Source organism: Candoia aspera, chromosome 6, assembly GCF_035149785.1.
Source record: "Candoia aspera isolate rCanAsp1 chromosome 6, rCanAsp1.hap2, whole genome shotgun sequence".
NCBI classification, from domain to species: domain Eukaryota; kingdom Metazoa; phylum Chordata; class Lepidosauria; order Squamata; family Boidae; genus Candoia; species Candoia aspera.
In genome coordinates this window covers 39,450,912-39,475,114 of record NC_086158.1, presented here as the reverse complement: position 1 = coordinate 39,475,114, position 24,203 = coordinate 39,450,912, and the positions used below count along the sequence as shown (strand labels likewise).

Here is a 24,203-nt window from a genome sequence, read left to right as displayed (position 1 = left end):
TCATGCAAATAATGCACCATCTTGCCCAGATGATTTTCTATACCAAGCGTAGAAGGCAAACAGGCATGAGGTTGAGCTAGTCTGAGTTTATTATATTCTAAGTCTAAAAATCTCTGTTTAATAATACTAAATACATAGGTTTCATCCGAGAGATATAAATCCTCAACTGCGATCCCAATTTGCCTGAGCTTGAACATAATAACGTCGAGTCCAAAGCGAAGTAGTTATCTTTTTCAATTTTTCTTAAAATACAATTCTGTTCCTTTTGCACTTTGTCTCTAATCTTTGACTGATTCCAACAGTCAGTTTGAGTAGGTACTACTTAGTAAGCAGCTTGAAACATGCTGTAATGTCTATAATCTAAAAACAGGATTTTTAGATTCAGTGCTGCTGGAGTATCAAAACCAAAATATGTAATCAATCTATAATATATATAATCAAAATCAAAATATATAATACAACTGAACTCCTTTGCAGTTTCAAATACTGTACCAAATACTTGTAGCCTTTTCTGAGAGTATGTTACTAAGTGGAACTTCGATCTTCATCTTGTAATGATTTGTAACTTTCTAATAACATTGTATTAAAACTTTTGCCAGTTTGACATTTACAACCTTTTGAAGAATTCAGTGTACCATTGAAGAAATTATACTTGGTCTTGAGATTTTCTTACTCTAATTTTATCCACAGATACTGTACATGCACAGACAATTGCGCGCAAAAGTGTAGGCATCGCTGATGAACTTTCAATGAATCCCTAAGTGAATAGAAGCTGACACAACAAGTTAAACACAAATTTGAATGTATTTGTACTATTTATGTGCAATTGTTTACAGATTTATAATAAGAAAGCAATAAACATGGCAGATACAGATGTTAAGACTCTCTTCCAGTTGATTCAGTGCTGCTGCTTCTACTACTACAGTTGTGTGAATAATGCCAAAAGGGTGCTTGACTCATTAGGCCCACAATGAGCTGCTTTAAGCTGCTGCTTTAAGCATTTGAAATGAAGATATAGTAATTCACTCTTAGTGTGAGAAACCCTGTTTAAAATGGAAGTTACAATGAAGTGTTGAAGTCAAAGCAACATTATTTACAGTATTTTATTTATACCCACTGCAGTTGCAGGTGGGTTCTGAAAGGTAAGACACAGGTAAAGCTGTTAGAACTGCCTGAAAATTGATCAGATCTGCAAAACAAAATCCACAGATCACTGCAAATGTACTAGCGGACACTGAAGTGGATATCCACAATAAAGTATAACTTACAGAACAGTGATCTGCATGCAAGAATTGTCTAAATGAAACCTTTTCTTCAAGCTCATATGAAAGTCATTATCTAAAGTATGCAAAAAAAAAAACCTTGATAAGCCTGAAACTTTTGCAACAAAGTGCTTTGGACAGATTAATCTAAAACTGAACTGTTTAGCCACAGCAACACAAGATACATTTAGAGAAAAAAAGGTTGAAACATTTGCCAGCCATTAAGCGGGGTGGAGTGGGGTGGGGTGGGGTGGGGTGGGCAGATAGCTCTATTATGCTTTAGGGGTATGTGGTGGCCTGTGGGAAAGAAAGTATTATGCAAGTGGAAGAATGGATTCAACTAAGTATCAATATGTCCTACAAGCTAATCTCCCATAGTCAGTGAAGAAACTGAAGCTGAAAAAATATTAGATATTTGAGCAAGACAACTAAGCATACCTCCAAATAAATGATGAAATATTTATTAAAAAAATAGGCTTTGGATGGCCTTCACAGCTCCCAAATTTGAATATTATTGAAAACCTATATGGGGACCACAAACCTGCAGTCCATTGGAGGAAATCTGAGAATATTTCTAAACTAGAAGAATTCTATAAGAGGCATTGGAAAACATTCATAAAATAACAATAGAAAGATTCTTAGCTGGCCACAGGAAACCGCTGAAACCCATTACTTCTGACAAAGGAGATTTTTACGAAGTATTGACTGAAAGGATAGCCAAAGTTTTGCGCCTGCCGTATTTACTGAACCTCATGTACTCTGTGGCTTTAGAACTATTTTCTGAAATCCTTACTGTTGCTTTAATTAAAATTAAAATCATTCCCTTTTTTGTTATTATGCCAGTGTTGGATTTGTAATCTACCACTATGTCCTCCAAAACAGCTTGACCCTCATAAAAGGAAGAAAAGTGAAGCCATTATTTTGTTGGAAGTCCTGGCAAATCCAGCATGCCTCATTAGCATAAGGATGGTTGCTCTAGGATGCAAACTCGCAGTGCTATTGAGGAAGCTGTCCATTCCCACTTCCTCTCTCTTTCTTCTTCCTTCTTCCACTGGGAGCAAAGCATGCAGCATGCTTTGCCTCCCTGCTCCATCTTGGGCCATGCGGTCAGCCTAAGAAAAGAAACCTTCCCCTTTTTCTTCCACACAGCTCTTGGCAGCTATAGGGCTGAGAGTTTAGGGTGAATTAAGTTTAGAAAGAACAGAAGATACAAAGAACTTCATTTTCCACCAAAGATGGATGTAACAACCAAGAATAAAAATGAGTAAGATATTATTTTACTTACTTTTAAACTAAGCATGTGATTCTTTATGCTTGGGAGGGCTAAGTGTATAAGATCAATAACCTGTGTTTCTCTGACATGCTCATTGAAGCTATTTAAGATAATATTCTTTTTCTGTGTGCAGCTTCTCAGCTATGTTAAGCTCTGCTTCATTAGGTGGTCCTAACAGGCCACTAATGGCTTCATATTCAAAGGCTTCTTCTTGGGGAAGGGTGATGTCCTACTTTGCTCCATCCAGATTCCAGTTAATAGAGGCATCACCCTCTTCAAGAACAGGTGGTTCTTGAACTGGGGCTGGAACCATTTCACATGGGGCAATAGTCACAATCCAATATCCCAGATACAGAGTTGTGATGATTAGGGCTAGAATTAAAACTATATGCAATTTCTATTTGGGGGTAAAGAATTTCCCTCCCAGTAACTTCAGTAGGAAGAAATAAAAATACCCATCACATGAATAATCATCCTACCAACTTTACCACAGCAAATGGTAAGGAATTCTAGGATATGGAAGAAAAGATATGAGAGTTTGCAGTCTGCTCTTGCCTCATACAGCTGTGAGCCAGGATGGAGGATGAGCACTATTTAGACATTTATCTTCTTTCCTTGACAAACACCTGCTGTCTATCAAGATTCAGGGACTGGGTGTTCCACTGCTGATTACTGCTGTTGGTTTTCTATTATTGAATAGATTCATACAACCTTCTAAGTCAGAGGTCCACAAATTAAGGCTACAGGATCATACTTGTTCCAAAGTTAGCCTTGAACTATAATACCTAAAGTGATAGAAGAAGAGAATTATTAAACACATGAGACTAAACATGCTTTCAATAATTTAATTTAGTCTTCATGGTAGTTTAAACAGAATAAAAACAAATCTATTTTTTGTCTGGCCTTACATTATTTACAGTGTGGCAATCAACATACTATCAGCCAGAAAGAAGTTAAGCACCTCTGCTCTAAGCAATGGTTTCTTTAACTAAATAACAATGGTGGTCAGTGACATGTTGGGATCCTCCTGATTGGTTCCACTTGGCCTGCGGACCACCTTGAAGTTATAGAAACTTCCTGCATGTCAAAATGTGGCTATCTAGCCCAGACAGATAGACAGGGCCCAGAGCTATTCTTGGAATAAAAATGATGCAGGAGATTGACATTTTGTTTTGATGTATGCTAGTTCCCCACTCATTTTTTTAATTAATAGAATGTAAGAGAAGGATGTGGACGATCCTGAGAATGTGGACGATCGGACAAAGTGGCGTTTCAGGATCCGAAAAGCAGACCCCATGATAGCGGGAAAATGCTAGGAAGAAGAATGTAAGAGAAAAACAAAACAGACAAGCAGCCTGGGAGTCTGATGGGTACAAGATGCCTCAGATAGGCATCACACCAAAGGTGCCAGGTATAGAAAACTATGCAATGCTGCCATTATAAAACAGTGTTTATAATACATGACTTGGGAATTTTTGGAGCGGAAGTCCACACATCTTAAAGTTGCCAAGGTTGAGAAACCCTGTTACAGTATAAAAACACCGTTTTCATTTCTATTTACCTCTAGTAGCCATCAGAGGCTCTTAGTCATGCCTAGGGCTGCTTTTCTTTCAAAGGGAAGCTTCCATTAATAGTTTATTAATAGGTATAGGCTAGAGTAAACAGATAGATCATGCTCTGACTGGGTTCACACATCATACTTAACCATCTTCGAAATCATGGTTTAGTAAATCGTAATTGTCTCTAGCTATCAATCTGAGCCTTAAATTTGCAAGCCACTGCAGCAAAACTAAACAATAACTTAGAATGTTCAATGATTTCTTCCAATGTTCCAAGTGAGCACCGGATAACAGATTCACGGAGGACACTATTGTACTTTAGAAATCTGATGGGAGGAAAAGGAAGATGACACTTCCCATTACGATTGGAGAGAACTTCCCATGTTTTTATATAGCTTCTTTTGCGCAGGCGTGACGAAGCGACAACGGGGAGAGAGAAATGCGCATGCGGAGAGACCCGGGCCTTGCCTCTCCTCGTCGGCTCCGCTGGATCCTCGGCCGGAGAGGCGGGCCAAGGGAGCGTGAGCGCGCGTGCGAGGAAGAAGCTCATGAACCCGGCCCTGAGGGCGCGAGCGCGCGTGGCCGGAGCATGAACGGCTGTCGAGTGTGAGGCCTCGGGCCGGGACCCGGTTCCCCTCCCCAGTGGGGAACCGGGAGCAAGCGATGGTGCGGGGCGGCCGGCGGGATGGAAGCTACGACGCCGACGCTGCCGCCGAGGCGCGGCTCGCCTGCCGCCTCGGTTCTCTCCTGCTGCTGCTACTGTTGCTGCTGCTGTCCCCTCCCGCGAGCTCCGAAAGCCAGAAGGGCCCGTTTCAAGCACCCGTTCCTGCCACCGGGCCCGGCCTTAGTGTGTATATGAGTCAAGAAGAGGTGCTGCGCCTTATCGGTGAGTGAGAGGCGGATGTGCACTCGCTCCCGGCTTGTGTGTGCGTGAGAGAGAGAGGAGGAGGATTCTGACGTGTGATCAGGGTCCTTTTCCTTGGAGGGGATATTTTTGCTAGGACAAGGGAGAGACGTCCGCAACCAGAGAGCTCCGATCGTGTGGGAGGGTGGTGGGTAAATGGCGGGGGTTGCTCCTGGGTTGGCGTCGGGATCGTTCCTCTTCCTTTGGCCTGGCTATCCCTCCTGTTGCCTGGCTCCTCGTTCCTTGTTGGGCCTTGCTGCGTTAGTGCTCCTTAACCATCTTTGTGCCGTGAGCACGCCGCCTTGGGTGGGATTTCGGGGTGGAAACAACTACAGCACGTACGTGGCTTTGGAAGAGGAGGGAGAGTGCCCGTTTTACGTCTAGCATTGCATTTTGATGGCCCTTCAAAGGTGCTTCACAGAGCAGTTTCCAAATTCCGTCCTCTTCGACAGCCGGCTGGGATTGTTGTTTTTCCCGGGTGGGAAGAAGCTTGGAGGTGAAGAATTCGATTTTGCCAGCCAAGCAGAGTCACGGTGAAGGCGAGAGCACTCGTTCCCCAGATCCAAGGCTAATGTTATTTTGCAAATAATGATTTCATTTTGTAGAAAGTAATGCCTTTGATAAGAAACAGTTTCTGTTTCTTATTGACATGATTATGTTTTTACAGTACTTTCAGAAGAAATAATTTTGTAAAATTTGACTCCGGCATATCATACTTATAGCTTATATATGGGTAAAACATGGCTAAATACTCCCCTCCTGCCGATTAGCTAATGTTGATCTTGTATATTTTTTATTCAGAAATGTTGCCTGTAGTTTGGAAACATACTATGTTTTCAATGCATGTTTCATTGTTCGTATTTTTTATTTTTCGATTTTAAGCCCCTCAGAGTTGTTGGGAGATAGGTGGCCTGTACATTTTTAAAAAAAAATAAATACTGTTTATTTATTTATCAACTTGTATGGCACCTTAGTCACCAAAGTAACTCTAGGTGGCATATTATTGCTGATTTTGCATATGTATTTGGAAAGAAGCAGCATTGAAATGATTGAATAAATATATTTTAACTAGATGGGTAAGTTTTATACTGATTCCCCACTTGTATCTCTATAACTATCATTCAGTCTGATTATACCCTTTCTTTTTCACAGAATTTTGCAGTGAAACTTAATAATACTGTCTTCAGTTGGTATCTTCTGATGTTTTCCACCATTTCTTCCACCCAGAGTCATTGAGAGTCAGGTGGCATACATGTTTAATAAATTTTTATTATTATCTTAACAGAAAAAGAATAAGAGAAAAAGATGGAAAAGTTCCATGATTTTTTTTTTGTAGTAGTAGCAATCATCTACCCGAAAGTACTTTTTGAGATACTTGTGCAAAATCTCAGTATGAGTTATAGTCTGAAGTGCATTGTAGAGCACTTACATGTCTACATCCAGAAAAACATGGAATTACCTGGCTCTATACTTTCAGATATCAGGATGTCTTTTACCAAATTGTAATTTTTAATATAATGGAAGTGGAAAATATTTAAATACATGAATGGTGAGTAATTGTTATTAGGTTTAAATATCAGTGATATTTAATTCATATCAGTGATATGAAAAAAAAATTGCACCCTCTAGCTTTGTATATGTTAGCCTCTGAAATAAGATTAAAAGGCCAAGTGTGCCCCTTGGTTCAGAAAAAACCCTGCTGTAAATCATAATATACAAATCACAATGACTGGGTTCATACAACAAGCTAAACCAAACTGCTAAAACATGACAATATTATTTTAGGAAGCCAGGGGCATTAAGACTCTAAATGGTGCTTGTAGTTCCAGACAATGCATATCTACAGTGTATGCGCATGTGTGCACACACAGTTTCTACAATTCTTCTCAAAATTCTGCTTTTCATAAACAGCTTTTAATATTTTAAAATTTATACAACACTTAACTCTGTCATAGTTTATTTATACTGAGACTCCATTTTTTAAAAAATGTATGCAAGTAGAATAAAAAATAGAACTGAATTAGGTATTTACATAAATCTAAACAGTAAAATAATAAACACTGATAAGGCAGTATCTGCTATTCGAAAATGAACATTTTAGTTTCCTAAATGGCAGTTGGCTAATCCAGGCAAAGTCAAGTTTAAGCCCATTGACTTAACATTCAGTTCAATGGAGCAGAACCTAGTGACTTTCTTAGAGGTTTTTTATGGACTTACCAATAAAAACTGTACAGTTTTACCATCAATCCAGTCCTTGCTGCTAACAAGGGATGGGTGTAATAATGTTGGTTGCTAGTCCTGGTATAATGGGTAGTGTACTAGGATGTGGGCTGTTGCTTCAGTGACTGCTTGTGAGGTTATGCAGTGGTGATCTACTTAAGTGTAATTGAGTCACTCATCCACCAGGTCCAAGAGTAGGGCATTGAACCTAGCCATTATAGCCTTTCTATTTGAGGGGGAAAATATCTTTAAAAGATGGTGTGGAAGGGATATGGTTAAAGTTCCCTGAAACGTAAGTTGGAACTTCAGATCTGTCAGCATGTAAATCAAGGTCAAGGATACATTTAGCTTCAGAGATAGCGTTTTCCAGATACATCACTGTTAGTGCTTCAGGGAACAATCATTGCAGAAACCAAAATAATTGGTATGGGGTTTTTTTCCCATGTGGAATTAAATTTATCTGTAAGAACAAATTAGGTCAGTGAATCATTTCCATTGTTTAGTTTCAACTAAACAATTAAGCAGCATATTTTTACCTGAACATCAATGGAAGGTGATCCTAGTTCCAGTCTTAATATGGCATTGGGGATAAATTGAAGTATAGAGAATTATTCTTATAAATTTGGACTGTGCTGCTTTTAAAGGTTTTGTATGTTTTTAAGGACAGAGTGGCATGCCATAGAGCTGAAGTTGAATCACCTTCCATCTTGAATAGTTTAACTACTTCAGGAACAAAGTTGCATACATATCTAATTATTTCATTTATGGCCCTCTCTACATTTCAGGATTTGTTGATTCCATGTGGAGAATAAGTGGAAAGTAATACCTAAATATTTAAAGCACTTAGTTTGCATTATTAGTATGTAATTAATTTGCCATTTAGGTTGGCAGTTAGAGCATCTTTTTTGTAAATAGAACAACCTTCAATTTGGCATAATTAATTACAACTTATTGGTGGCAGAAGTTAACTAGGCTCCCCCAGAGCCTTCATATAGCATGAAAAGAATAGTGATGCCATTGGCATATAGTGGAAGAGGGATGGATCTTTGTGTTAATGAGGAGAATGAAACTTGTTACTTGATAAAAGCCTGTACTGTGCAATTAAAATAGACACTGAATAATGGGGAAGCAAGAATACATTCCTGTTTGACATCCATTATGATGGTGATAGGTTCAGTGAGAGCACCATGAGCATCATGTTTTACTTTTGTATAGGTATTCTCATGAAGCAATGTGATAGTCAGAATCACAGCAAGCAGCGATGAATAGAGGTTGCTGCTAGTTTCTTCCACAGTTTTTTCCTTAGGATTATATCAAATTCTGTCTTGAAAATGATGAAGGCAGAATAAAGAAATCCTCATGGCTGATTTTTCTTGGTGAGATGGTAGAGAATGACACAGTAGTCAAAAGTTGAATGGCCAGGTTTAAAACCAGTTTATTGTGCAGTATATTCTCCTGAAGCAAGTGGTTTGTTATATGGGTGCCTAGCATATAGTTGACTAACTGTGCTTAGAATAGTTATTGGATGGTAGTTGAATGGATTAGACTTGATCACCTTTTTATAATACAGGGGATAGTTGAGAATGACTTTCAGCAGCTGCATCATTTGGTCTGTGTTTATAAATAAGGGTGATAAAAGAGGAACACTTTTTCCTGAGCAGCACTGTAGGTAAATTAATCAAAAGTGGAATTCATAAATTTTGATGTGCTGTTATTCAATAATCTAGATTACAATCAATATAGGTTTTTATCTGAACTTTTTCATATATGACAGAGGGAGAGAAAGAGAACGTGTTGTATATCACTTGAGTTGCTTGGATGAGTGAAGCAGCTTATAAACTGAAATAAATAAGCTATATCTGTCTGACTTTTTGCAATTCTTCCATCTTATTACAAAATCTTGTGTCACATTTCTGAGCTTCTCTTTGGTCCCCTGACCTGATAACATTGATTATACCTCATAACAAAGTATAGTAACTCTCTCTCTTAGCCATCAGATATTTATTAATTTAATTTATTTATTTATTCAATTTGTCCCCGCCCATCTCCTCCCACCGGGGGACTCTGGGCAGTTTACAATAATTAATTAAAACAACAACCATACAATAAATAAAATACACAAATATAAAATTACTCTAATAAATAGATATAAATAAGAGTAAAAAAGTAAAAAAGTCCAAGTGGCAGGAGAATCTAAAACAGTCCAAGATGGAAGGTGATTCAACTTCAGCTCTATGGGAAGAGTGGTCTATAGCAGCCCTAACCATGTATTCCCCTCTCTGCCCGAAGCAAGGCGGCAGAGCCAGGTCTTCAGACTCCCCTGGAAGGCCAGGAGTGATGGGGCCAGTCTCACCTCCGGGGGCAGCGTTTTCCACAGGGTAGGAGCTACTGCAGAGGAGGGCTGCTTCCTGGACCCCGCCAAACAGAGTTGTCTTACAGATGGGGTCTGCAGCATGCCCTCTGCACAATCGGTAGGACGGACTGAAGTGATAAATAATAGTTTGAATCTGCCTTAGAGAGCAAGCACAACTCATAGTTTCTCAGTTCAGATATAAATAAAAAATTGATTTATTCATTGTGAAACTACTTTCTCTGATTTGTTGAATAAACTTAAAAATGCTAAACCATGGATTGTAGACTACAACAACTTTGTTCAAACAACATGTTAAGCTAAATCAAGCCACAGTATGTTTAGTGCAGCATGTGGGCTTCCAGAACTTTTTCCTGGAGCACAAAAAATTGGCCATGCTACCTACTGAAACCTAGTGAAGTTGTAGTGTAACAGCATGGAAAGTCCATCCTTTACTTGGTATTAAATGTCTGAATAAAGACAGTGGATGCTAACTCCACAGTCCTGTTGGTCTTTGTAATTCTTTTTCTCAACTAGGCTTACATGAAATCAGAAACAATGTAGTATTAGAATTACAAAGACCAATTGCAAGGTAATTGCAGTATTAGAATTACAAAGACCAATTAAACAGTCATGCTGAAATTCATTGAAAAAATCAATATACGGTAACGCTCACAGATCAGATAGAAACCAGAGATTCTTAACACACTACATATGTTAACTAACTACATGCCTACCTATATATATGCCAATCATGCTATTTTCTTTCATGGTAAGCTGTATGTATTATGCATAGCCCAGAAAAAGAGTAAGGAGCAAGTGAAATTAAAGGCAAGAGAAAACAAAATGAAATATAGTTAAGGCTGGCTTACACCAACTCCATTCATTATACCTGACTGTACTTTTCTCTCCTTGCAAACCACTTTTGTTTTCATCACATCTATATTCTAATTCATATTTTGCCTTTCTTCTTTAAACTTACCTCCTCTCCTTTTGGGTACTTCATCAATTCAGTATAACCATTACTTTCTCAAATTTCCCCATCCTCTCAGCTCATTCACTCTTCCTTCATATATTTGTTTTGTAATTTGTTCCTCTTTCATTCTTTTTATATGATCCCATCCCATCAACATCTTTTGTATTAGTCATTTTTTATAATCAGTCTGCATTTATTCATTCACTTCTTTTGGTATACAGGTAGACCTTTGTTAACGACCACTGATTCAGTGAAGTTCAAAGTTACAGCAGTGCTGAACAAGTGGTGGTTACAACTGGTCCTCAAAGTTCCGGACATCCCAGCACCCCCACGATCGTGATCTGGGCATTTGGCAATCAGTTTGCAGTTAATGACGGTTGCAGCATCGTGCAGTCACATGACTGTGATTTGTGACCTTCCCTTCTGGCTTCCCATGAGCAAAGTCAATGGGGAAGCCGGCAGGGAATGTTGCAAATTGCTTGGGTAAGTCTCCCCCACCCGTGCACCTTCCCCCACCCCCTCTGCATTTGCACCTTGCTGGCCACTCACACACCTTCACGCACCCTCCCCAAGCACTTGTGCTGTGCCTCCCCGGCCATTCACACACCCTCTCCAACCACTCATGGACCCTCTCCCACCCGGCAGCAGCCACCACAAGCCCTGCCATGCTTATGCCATGCCTCCTTGGCCACCTGCACACCCCCTCCCTCTCCCACCTGGCAGCAGCCATTTGCCTTCCTGCTGGCCTGCTTGCAAGCCACCTGGGACTTGCAACTTCCTGCTGGCTTCCCCACAGACTTGGTTGTTGGAAACCAGCAGGAAGTTGTGAGGAGGTGCTCACTTAATGACCCACAATCCTTGCTTAACAGCAGCAATAGGGACTGCAGGGATTGCTGTCACTAAGCGAAGCAGTCATGTGACATTGCACTTTATGGCTGTATCACTGACAATGGAAATGCTGGTTCCAGTTGCCATGGTAACTCAAGGTCTACCTGTAAGTTCATTTCTTGCACCAGATTACATACTGTCAGGACCAGGCCTGCCTCTGACTCAGATTCGGTTTTACTTTCCGAGTCAGAGGAGGAATTAGAAACTTACCGTGCTGGATTTAGAGGAACGAAACTCCAGCATGACCCAGCAGAGCGGGAAGACTCCACAACGCTGATTGCGTGAGATCCGGAGGGGGATTTGAATGCGCCAATCAGCGCACGCCAGAGATGTGCTGAAAAGTGCTTGGAGGAAAAGGCAGCCGATTGGCTACAAGAGACTCCAAGCGCGTCAAGGAACAGGATAAAAGGCAGCAGCGCAGACAGCGTGCTGCCAGAGACAACCGCTCCTCAGGACCTGCAGCGTCAGAAGAAGACTCCCTACCGGCTTCAGAAGCGGCATCTGAGCTCGAAGAGGAAGCAGCGCCCAGCTTGACTTCTGAGAGAGGAATCTTTGCACCCACTGCACTTGAGGAATCGGCGTTGACCAAGCCCGGCAGCCAGCGCCTAGCATCCAGCCTTGAAAGCTCTCATTTCTCTCAGCTGCGCAACCGAGCCAAGGGTTTTCCATGCCACCGCCATGCAGCAGCTTACTGTAACCGTTCTTCACAAACCCCCTGCAGAATTGGGGAATTGTCGCTCACCTTGCTCAGGATCTGAGTTGGTGGCACACACAGTGCCTCCAGCCAAGTCCAGCTGAGCTTCAAGTTCCCAGCCTTGTTCCCAATCTCTGCACAGCGAATCCAGTCCAGTCCGGGGCTTCCAGCCAAGTCAAGCCAAATTCAGAGTTGCAAGGCTTGTTCCAGGTCTGCTGTCAAGTAAATCCAGTCCAGTCTGGGGATTCCAGCCAAGTCCAGCCCAGTGTCAAGTTCCAAGCCTTGCTCCAGTTTGTCTTCTGTAGAGATCCAGTCTAGTCCAGTAATTCCAGCTGAGTCTAGACTGGTTCTGAGTTTGAATTTTGTGCCTGAGGTTCAGTGTAATCCTGTTTGTTGATCGTAACCTGGCCTCTAGATCCCTTGAGCCAGCCGTCTGGTGGTGTGTGGTTCCAGATTGATTGCATTTCGAGATCTGCTGTCTCCAATACTCGTGTTCCAATTGGTTCCAGCCTTCTTCCAGTGAATACCTAGAGTAGCCTTGCTACATCGCTTAATCTTGATTATTCCGGTCTCCTTCTAAGGACTTATTGATTGTAAATAGTTCTTAATAAAGAGTTTTATTGAGAACTGGTTTGGTGCATGGTCTGAACAGGACACATACTTTCCATTACCTTTTTATCAATATTGGTATGTCTTAAAATTTCTTCATTCATGTTTCCGTTTTCATAACCATTTTATCAAGCTACTTGCTTGAATTTTCTTATCATTCACTCTCTCTTCCATGTTAGATACAACCACCTTGATCTTCAAAATAGACTCCTCATTGCATTGTATAGTTTATCTAATACTCTTAGCAAATTATTTGGGTTGTTAGCCAATACAGTCACAGGCCATTGTCTGCTTATAAAAATAAGACATAAAAGTAAGCCAGCATACTTCTAATGTCATGATACTTGGTTGATTGATTAGTGTTAACTGTTAGCAACCACATAGATGGACTTTCTATAGGACACAGCATGTTACCTTCTATAGGATGATCTATTCCCAGCCTCGCCCTTCAGGTTTCCAACGGTGCACCATGGCCACTATGAGTGAGTCCGTCCACCTTTCTTATGGTCATCCTCTTCTCTTTTGTTCCACCTTTCCCAGCATTATAGACTTGTCAGGAGACCTAGATCTTTGTACAATATGTCCATAAAAGGACAATTTGAGATTGGTCATTTGTGCCTCAAGTGAGAACTCTGAATTGATTTGTTCTGTGATCAATTTGTTTGTTTTCTTGTCTATCCATGGTATTCTCAGTAGTCTTCTCCAACACTAATGTTCCAAAGCGTCAGTACTCTTTCTATTATGCTTTTGCAAAGTCCATGTTTTGCTTCCATAGAGTGTGACAGGAAAAACCATTGCCTGCACCACTCTGATCTTTGTAGGTATAAACACAGCATATTATCTGAGTACTATTTTTCAAGTTCTTAATTGCTGCTCAAGCAAGTGCTAGTCAGTGGCATATTTCTCGACTGCTGGTTTCTTTAGTGTTCATAATTGAATCTAAAAGGCAGAAAGTGTCTACCACTACAATATCTTAATTGAAAGTTCCATCACTGGATGCTATAGCTGTCATTAGTTTGGTCTTTATATTTAATCTTAGTCCCATTTTTTTCACTATAATCATTGACTTTTATAATATGAGCTTCCAAATCATTTTAATTTTCAGCCCTCAGAATAGTGTCATCAGCAGAGTGCAGGTTATTTATTTTTTCCCCCTCCAGTTTTAAACCCATGCTCATCTTCTTCCAATCCAAACTCCCTCAATATATATTCAGCATTATAGGTTGAATAAATAAATAACCTTTGTGTCACCTTTGTTGACCTGAAGCCAGTCTGTTTTGCCATGTTCCATATGGCTGCTTCTCCTGTTTATAGGCTGGTCATGAGGACAGTGAGATGTTCAAGGATTCTTTTCATTTTCCATATATTGACATCTTTTTGGTATTTTTGGCTTGCTTAATTAATCAGCAATAATATTTCTTACCCTTTAGCCTTTTCTAAAACCAGCTGGAATATCTGGCATCTCACTTTCCATTTAGAGCTTTAATCTCTTAAGCATTATTTTGCTAATATGTAAAGTTAAAGATACTGTAAAATAGTTTGCACACATTGTTGAGTCTCCTTTTTTTGATATTGGTATGTAGATTGACCTCTGATCCTTTGGTCATTGTGCTGTTTTTGAGATTTGCTGGCATAGTTTGGTTAAAATGTGTACAGGTTCTTTTTCAGTTGCATGCCACATTTCTGCAGACATTCCATCAATTCCTATAGCTTTCTAACTTGGTAATGACTATAGTGCTGATTTATCTTCTAGTAGCTCATGTAAATAGGAAATATCTTCTAAGGTCCTTTAGCATAGCAATTCAAGTTTGGAACCTCATGCTGAGTTTGAAGATCTTTTGGAAGGCTTTTCTTGTTTTTCTGTCTGTTTCCATCTTAATTGTCTTTCCAGATGCCCTTGTTAATACTGCTTATTGTCTCTTCTAACAGCTCTCTGAAATTCTTTGTTAAGTTCCTTCCTCCATTATAGAAGTGACCCTTTTTATTTGAAGTTTCATGGAGTAATAGAGACCAGACCTCAACTTAGGGGTTGTGGTTACAGATTTCAGGTACAGTATCTGTGGTTTGGGCGGGTTTTTGTTTTGTTTTGTTTTCTTTATACCTGTGCGAAATGGTGGACAGGCTTTGCACATGCATAAAGTACATATTTTAAAGGTTTAGGTCTTCTACATAATGTGTTTGCTCATTCTTTTTGGTTAGTCATTGTAGATATTACTGGGTCAACTTAGTTGTGAGGCTAAATATGGCTTCTACATGGCAGCTATCCACCTTCTTTGGAGCAACTTGCTTGGCTGCTGATGGAGATAATTCCACTTACACCATGCTGGGTTGTTCACTGGTTTTGCCTCTCAGCTGAACTGTTAGATGTTTGTGTAGTTTGCCAACCATGGCTTACTGTGATAACTACATGGTGCTTATTGTTGGGGCAGTATTATTTGAAGCCTTGTGATGTGGCTCAGCAAGGTCCACCACAAATAAACAGGAGAAGGAGAAGCAAATTCATTGCATAGGTGACCTCAGAAGATGAAAGAGAAAATACTTGTGGAGGAAGAGGACTACTGTAGGTTTTGGAACTTAGTTTCCCAATTCCGATAGACCCAGTGTCTCATTGTTTGCTGCTTCATTATCTGTGGTATTACATTGTAACGAACTCTGCAGATAATAAGGAAACAACAAATTTATTTATTCATCAATTCATTAAGCAAAGTGTTTTTCCTAAACAGCAATGAAGTGGGATAGGCTGAGCTGAGAGAGAGAATAAGTGGCCTAAAATCAGTTGGGTAAGCTTCCATGAATCTGGGTGTCTCTAGTGTTATTCCAACATCAAGCTCAACTCAAAAGAGACTTTTTAATATCTGTTTTCAGGGTATACATTACCCTTAATCTCTCCTGCCATACACTTTAAATTATTGTGGGGGGGCATATAGGTGTATAAGGTAGTGATAGAAAATACTTGTGGAGTCTGTCCGTTCAGTCGTGTCCAACTCTCGGTCCCTTTGTGGATCAGTGCTGTCCATGCCTTCTATCTCTTACAGCTTCCTTTAGTTCCATCAAAGTCATTCCAGTGTCCCTTCTGATGGTGTCAAGCCAGTGAGTCCTAGGGTGGTCCCTTCTTCTTTTACCACTGACAAATCCCACCATAATTGTCTTTTCGAGTGAGTCGGCTCACATAACATGACGTGATAGAACAGAAAAATGTAATTTCTAGTACAGTCTCCTAGTATTTGCCACGAAGAAGGAAATATATGGATCAGGGCAACATCTGGAAAAGAATTGGTTGGCAGGCATTTAGGATGGAGAAGAGAGCTTTTTTATCAAGTTAAAAGACTGAAGAAGGCAAACAATGGAATTATTACTTTCTACAATCATAACAATATTTCTCTAAAAAAGTGCCAACTTGATTTATGTTTTTGTAGTTTTTTATTGGCATTAAGCATTAGCTTGTTTCCCCTGAAAAAAGTACAGCTGTGAGCTTTTTCTTGAATTGATCTTGCCTCTTGTTATAACTGCTTTCAGCCTTCTTTTATTATTTTAAAAATATTTAGGTATTGATGCAGAACTTTATTATGTGAGGAATGACCTTATCAATCACTTCGCTTTGTCATTTAATCTACAAGTACCAGTAGAGACAAACAGCCTTCATTTCACTTGGCATGCAAAGTCCAAGGTAAGCAAGAGCTATTTTTCTGAATGAATTAAATAGAATCATTATTCTTTGTGTGCCTTTGCAGGATTGGTCTTAAGGTGGAAATGCTGTGAACAGTCACTGCAAGGTGAATTTGTTATCTACCCAATGCTACTTTAAATATGTTTTTCACTGCAATGAGAATAGCCAATCAGAAATAGCAAGATTATATATTTCGTGTACTTGAAACAACAATATTCTGAGTGCAGCAAAAATCTTTATTATACTGCAGAATGCCTCATTTATTTGGAGGAAGAACAATATTAAAATGAAATTAGTAATATTTTTATTTAGTTTTATGATTTATATTTTAAAATATGAATAGTTTTGTCCAAAAGCATTCAAATATTGTTACACAACTAACAAACTCTGGCATGTTTCCAGATTAGATCTTTTGAATTTTGAAAATGGCTGCTGTTTGGTGAGAATATTTGTGCCATTGTATTTTGAAAATATTTGTAAAAACAGGAAAAATAAATAAACCTAGCTTGCCTTCATCAAATATAATTGTTAGAGGATAAAATAATTAAACATTTCAGATTTTACCCTGGGAGAAAGGAAACAGCTAAATACAATAGAGTAAGTTTTCTCTATATATTTTAAAGGCATTCCTACTCTAAAGAAGCAAGACACAAAAATACTTAAACATTATAAAATTCTGCTTGTTTTTATTAATGTTCATCACTTTCAGGTAAAGGAAAAGGAAAGTTATGTTTGCAGTTAAAGTTAGAGGACCAGGTAGAGATTTTTGTCAGAGTCACAGTGAACCCTGGAAAGAAAGACAGAGCTAGGCTGTAGAAATACTAGGAACAGCACAAAAATAAGCCTCAGCTCTTCCCTTCAACATTATAAGTTAGGCTAAGAAAATTCAGTAAGAATACTAATAAGAATAAGAATGAAAAATAAGAAAATTCAAACTAGAAGTGACAGTTTGGGTACGATATGGTGTTGCTCAGGATACTTTTATCTATCTATCTATCTATCTATCTATCTATCTATCTATCTATTTATTTATTATGAAATTTGTCCCTGCCCATCTCCTCCCACTATCCTTTGCTAGAGGATAGGGTAAAGATCACAGACCAGAGTCAATTTTATGCATGTATGTTTGGAATACAAGTTCCATTATACATTACTAAGACTTGCTATATATATATATATATATATGGGCTAGACCATATAGATTCCACAGAAGGTTGTGGAGAATGACAGGGCTAAGATCCTGTGGGACTTCCAGATCCAGACAGACAGGCAGGTACTGGCCAATCAACTGGACATCATAGTAATAGACAAGGACCAGAAGACAGCGGTGGTGATAGATGTAGCAGTGCCAAGTGACAGCAACATCAGGAAGAAGGAATATGAGAAGCTGGAGAAGTACTAGGGCCTGAAGGAGGAACTAGAGAGGATGTGGAAAGTAAAGGCCAAAGTGGTCCCAGTGGTGGTAGGGGCACTTGGGGCTGTGACCCCAAGCTGGGAGAGTGGCTCCAACAGATCCCAGGAACAACAACAGAGCTCTCTGTCCAGAAGAGTGCAGTGCTAGGAACAGCTAAGATACTGCGCAGAACCCTCACACTCCCAGGCCTCTGGTAGAGGACCCGAGGTTGAGGAAGACACATACCACCCATAGGGGTGAGAAGGGATTCTTCCTTCCTTCCTTCCTTCCTTCCTTCCTTCCTTCCTTCCTTCCTTCCTTCCATTCATATTCCCTCCAAGGAGTTAAAATCACTGAAGGCGTGGGACATTTTTGAGACAGCATGCATTAAAATGGCACTGAATTTGGAACAGTAGAGATCTTCCCAGTTGTCTTGAGTATCAGAGCCAAACAAAATATATGAACAAGGAACATAAAAATTGAGCAATGGCATTATCATTTACATTTTTTCAGTTATTAAAAATTGGACAGGGTGGCCATTAGCATCTCATTTTAAGTCCTAATAGAACAGTTTGTGGAAAGTGATTAGTTTGAAAGAAGGCTCTGCTGTTCAGATAGGTCAGGTAATGATTTGGTTTTCATGAATATAGAGTTGATTGCAGAAGTTTAGATTCCAAACATTTCCTGCAGCCAGTTAAAAGTCTTGCTGTTCTTCCTTCTGGAATGTTTTTCCAAATCTCCTTGCAGAAGTCTTCCAGCTCAGAAATATTTTTAGGTTTCTTGCATGCCCTGACTTGGGGGAAAAATTGAGAAAGAAGGGAAAAAAATTCATTTAAGATTCACATTTATTCGAGGTAGTAAGCTACATAATTACCATTGTGTAGTGTGAATAATTGAGTCATGATGCAAAAGAACTGATTATTTAGCTGTAACAGAGGTTCTTCAAAAAATCACCTGCAAGTTCACATAACTCTACTATCCTGTTTTGCTCAGCGTCAGAGGACCTCATTATTCCTCTCAGACTGTTGTATCAGTCCTTGAAACTGAGGGTTTCAGCATGAACCACACCTAATCACAATCCCATGCAGGAATAGTGGGGGGGGGTTTTCTGAATTTTATAAGCTTTAAATTATTCCAGATGGAACTCTGTGCAGGCACATAACCAGTATGTGTAAATGTATTTATTTAATTCAATTTTGGTGAATTATGTAGATGACAACTTAAATAACATCCATTATGGGTAAATAACAAGTGAAATATGGGAGATCAGTTTCCTTTTGCTCCAAGTATCTCAGTATAATTCAAAGATTAAATATTTCAGTATAACTCCAATATTGATATTTTGGTACCCAGCTTAATAAAGCAAAAAGCATTAAATATTCAAGCATTGAACACATTTACGAAGAAATGGGCATGTCTATTTTTCTACCAGAAAATGGTTTTCTATTCATTCACTTTTGGTTATCCCTGCTTCTTGGTGATTTAGAAAGCACTGTCCTGTTTTTCATCTAGATCTCTCTCTCAGATATGGTGTTGGCACCTAGCAAAAATGTTTTTTGCTAACAGTATAACAGTGCAAATATAGATAATCTTGTGTTGAACATATTTTTGGTTTGATATCTTTCTGCATGTTGTTATAGATTGAATATAAACTGGGATTTCATGTAGATAATCTGTTGGCTATGGATATGCCACAGGTAAATATTTCTGAACAAGGAGAAGTTCCTCGAACTTTGTCAGGTGAGTGCATTTCAATTAAAGCTGGCATATAATAGAATGTTCAATTACAGTGAACTATTTATTTTTATGCTGCTCCAACCTGTGGGCTACTAGCTCCAGGGAGAGCAAAAATAAAATTATGACCTACTCTGGTTCCAGAATGTTTGTAAACTTAATAGCAAAGCAAAGAGATAGCCTTCGTTTGGCCTACACATCAGATTGTAATTGAACTGTGTGTATTTTGTCCAGTGTACAATTGTAATACATAATACAGTCATTGTATTATAGCATCTCTTCTTTTAGGAAGTTGATTTTGTTTCCACAATTACACTCTTGTGGCTTCATATGGGGCAAAATGTAATTTAACTAACATAAAATATGTTCTGTTTATAAATGAACTGATCATTCATGTCAATTTACCTAAATTTTGTTCTTGGGTTGCTATTTCAAATTAGATTTTTTTTCACTGCATCTTGCATTCAATTTTTTTGTATCCTCAACTACTTGATTTTGATTCTTTATGAATAATAGTTAAAACATTGCAATTTTGATTTCATTACCCTAATTTATTATGAATGGGTCTAATCAACTCTTTTCTTCCCTGAAAGAAATGTGAAGTATGTGTAGGGAAGGGCATATTTTTTTCTCAATGATAGCTTCTTATATAATTAGATATTTTTATTTGTTTCTGAATGGTAGAAGAGTATTTACATTTCAGCAGAGTAATAAACATTGGTATATTTCTTAGGAATCTTATTCAAAATCAGGATCTACAATTATTGGTTGATCTTTAGTTACAAAGCCAAACATCGTTACTCCTGTATGTCAGATGAGTGGCAGTCAAAGAAATCTGTTATCTCCCTTTCTCATTGAGCTTTTCAGGCAAGATACTTAGTATCGTAGTAGGATGGGGCCAGGAATCCCTCAGCTTCTCTCCCCCATAGGAAAGGGGATCAAATAGATTGTCTGTTTGAGTAAAACCAAAGAACTCTGGATGCTTCTGCTCAACATTGACCAAGAAAGTGCCATCTTTTTTTGTAGCTGTAGAGCATGAAAGGCTAAAGAAGGATGCTGCCAGATTTTGCTGCTGTCTAATCAGGCAAGACAGTTTGATGCCTTGCTTTCAAGCCCTTTGAGCTTACCATTATTAATTAGACTATGGTTGCTCACTCACCGTAATAAATAATAAATACAGCAAGCAATCAGACTGATAATGCATATAATGCTTCTATTTAAATGCATGGCAATTTGGGAATAAATGAAAGACAATTCAAAGAGTTATACTAGCTTTTTAAATTGTAGCAAAGAAAATATGGTGTAGGTATTTAAAACAACATACTGCTTAAATAAGATAAAACATTTTATTTATTTTATTTTTCTATTTACAGTGTTTCAAATGGAACTGTCTTGTACTGGCAAATTAGACTTCGATGTTACAGTGCTAATGCAACTCAACATGACAGTAAATACTTCCAAAAATATCACAGTCTTAAATTTTAAACGAAGGAAAATGTGTCATAAAAGTAAGTCATTGTGGGTTGTCTGTTATTCTATTTTAAAGGAGTCAGTCGCAAACTTTTTATAAGATTATCTGAGCTGGAAAGCTCTTTATGCATGCTCCTCCTTATCTTTTAACTTCATCACTTTAAAGTACAGTTTGTAGATTCTGCCACTAAAGTAAATAGTTACTATGGTAGTAATAGAGTACTGAGGGCAACAGAATTATGTGTGTGTGTGAACAAAATAATTTAGATCTTCAAGAACAAAATGTATAAAAAGCTAAAGGAAAATAAAGGTGAAATGAGAGACCATAGTACCCAATAACTACAGTGAAATTGTAAATTGTCCCTTTATCACTAGATTTATGCTAGATAATATCTACTGATATACTTTAATATAATGTTTCAATGTTATTTGAAGAATACGCTTTATTGATTATAGGAGTTTCACAGGATTTTTTCTCAATTAACTTCCATTTGTAGGTATATGAAAGAGGTCAGGGTATGAATTTAGAATTGAATTGAATTTAGAAAGTTAAATACTGTGTTCCCTTGAAATATGTTGGACAGATAGATTCAACTATTTCTCTCTCTTTTCTGGGATCATAGTACATTCACAATTGAATTTTAGTTTATGTTTCTCCCTGTCCCCTGTAAAAGAGTTACGTTTATACAAGGGTATTTTGTTTTTAATAATTTCAAATCAGCTGTATGGTTTGTACTCTTTGTTACTGGACGTTTGGAGGTAATGGTACTGCACGCTGTGGTATTTCTTCTGTAGATCATAGATTATGTAGAAAGGTTTGTGTTTCTCTGGGTGCTTAGGTAAACTCATTTATATTCTCTTGTAATACAAAGCAATTTATAAGAAAATTTGTCTAAAATGCCATTTTTCTCCTCTTATTTTTAGAACTTGATTTAGAAGTAAAGCCACCAATATCAAACAAAAATAACACTAAAGCCATTTGTAAGTAAATGCGGATTTTTTCTCCTTATTTTAATTCATATTATCATTTGCACGAGGAGGATCATGTACATTCTTTTTGAATTATCTGCTCATATAAGAATCAGAAACTAAATTCTTCCCAAATTGCTATTGAATTAAGAAAATTTGCTCAGACCTTCAACCTTTTCCCCCCTCCTATTGTTCTTTTAAAGATACTAAGATACTTAGTACTTGGACACTATCTGGGACACTAAGAATATTAACCAAACTAGCAGTTTATGCTTGAGCATCATCAATATCATAAAATAAATACTACATAAAATAAATACTAAGCCACCTTTCCTGGGCTACTGCCTGCTTGATTGTGCTTGCCTGGTAAGACTGGTTGTTCCATCTAATTCAGCAGGAGGGAATGTTGTGAGTGAAGATTAGAATCTGGTAGGCATAGAGTTTTGTATGCCACCCAGAGCTGCATTGTTGGAGCTGAGCAGCCGTATAAATGAAATAAATAAATACGTCTGTATATTTTCTGTTTATTATTTTGATGTTGTCAATTTTCTTTATATTATGGATGGCTTTATTATTTTATACTTATTTTGGGGGCTTTTTATTTCATGCTGTTTTTGTCTGTTAGCCACCCAGAGTCTTCAGGAATGGATGGCATACAAATGAAGTAGAAAGAAAGCTATTTCCATGTCATATTATTAAGTTCTTGCCATGTTGTTTTCATAGTAACTGATTCAACAGTCTGTATATTAAATTTTGCTATCAGTCACTTTTATACATAAATAATTTTATCTTTGTTACTAACAATATGCACTAGATATAAACTGAATTAATTAATTAATTAATTAATTTTCTATCCCGCCTTTAATATATTTATAAATAACTCAAGGCGGGAACACACCAAACACTCCTTCTTCCTCCTGTTTTCCCCACAACAACAACCCTGTGAAGTGAGTTGGGCTGAGAGAGAGTGACTGGCCCAAGGTCACCCAGCTGGCTTTCATGCCTAAGGCGGGACTGGAACTCTCAAGTCTCCTGTTTTCTAGCAGATTGCCTTAACCAGTAGACCAAACTGGCTCTAAAAATAAATAAATGCACTTTTAAAATTTAGATCTCTGCAAGTGAAATTTTGAGCTTTATGTATGCATAAAATAAAAATTAATTTATTCTTGAATGTAAAACTGCCAAATGTTATGCTCATTTAGTTTGCAGTAATTCTTTGTTGAATTCTCTTTCAATTTCAGTTGATCCTGTAAATGCAGCTCCCACCACTTCTACACGTGTGTTTTATATCAGTGTAGGAGTTTGCTGTGCAGTCATATTCCTGGTAGCAATAATATTAGCTGTTTTGCATCTACACAGTATGAAAAGAATAGAATTAGAAGACAGGTAAAAATGGCTTTACATTTTCTTTCTAGTTTTCATATGAGATTATATACAAGGGGTTATTTGTTATGAAAAAAATAGTTAATATGTTTTGGCAGGGCTAACATGACGATGCTGAATTGTTTCATTTAATTTTCTTAACGTTCCAAGATGAAGCATGGAAAACTTAGTTATATTAAGCAGTGGTTGTGCACTAAGCAAAACATTTTCTGATGCAACCAAATGGCACTTGAATCATGAGTTAAAAAATGTATTGTGCTTCTGAAACCATTGCTTTCACTCAGTCAACTGATAGCTAAATTGGTTTGCATTCAGTTTCAAAATTAATTTAAATGTTTAAATTACAAACATTGTACAGTGCTTTATATGACCAGTATAAAGATTGTTTTCTGAAATGCCTGTCATAGAAATGGACATGGTTTTTCTTTGCCAGTTTTAAAGAGTTTATTTACAGGTGTCTGAATTTGGGTTAAAGAACCATGATCCCTTAAAAATGATATATCAGTTTGTGGGACCCACCTGTGAATGTAACTGAAGATACTGGAGATGATGTTGGGGAAGAAATAAATATACCACATACATTTTACAATTCAGTTTCTTCTATCACAGGGGGTTGCAAATTTGACTGGGCTTTGCACAGAGAAAGTAAGGAGAGAAGCCTAGAACAAGTTTAGACAATGCTCCCACTCTGTACAAGGCTGATCCAATTTAAAAAACAAATATGACTCTTAAGTACCTGTGGTGGCCATTCCCTAATTATCCAGCTTGTGTCCCTTTGATTTTCCCTCAGAAGGATGAGAGTTACGCCAAGACCAATAGGTTGTTGTTGTTATAGTTTTTTAACTGTTTTTA

The 24,203-nt window shown here is 38.1% G+C and overlaps 1 protein-coding gene across 2 annotated transcripts in view; it reads left to right on the top strand.

The window, feature by feature from the left end:
- Positions 1 to 4,597: 4,597 nt before the first annotated feature.
- The window catches only part of RYK (receptor like tyrosine kinase), a 41,632-nt gene continuing 22,026 nt past the window's right edge, over positions 4,598 to 24,203 (top strand). Inside the window, exons 1-6 of one of the 2 annotated variants that reach the window (XM_063306801.1) lie at positions 4,598 to 4,980; positions 16,281 to 16,402; positions 19,436 to 19,535; positions 20,903 to 21,037; positions 21,924 to 21,980; positions 23,210 to 23,354. In XM_063306801.1, coding sequence (XP_063162871.1) covers positions 4,758 to 4,980; positions 16,281 to 16,402; positions 19,436 to 19,535; positions 20,903 to 21,037; positions 21,924 to 21,980; positions 23,210 to 23,354 — 782 coding nt within the window. In that variant the 5' untranslated portion in view covers positions 4,598 to 4,757. The remainder of the gene's footprint in view (positions 4,981 to 16,280; positions 16,403 to 19,435; positions 19,536 to 20,902; positions 21,038 to 21,923; positions 21,981 to 23,209; positions 23,355 to 24,203) is intronic. The other variant, XM_063306802.1, reaches the window with a different exon arrangement.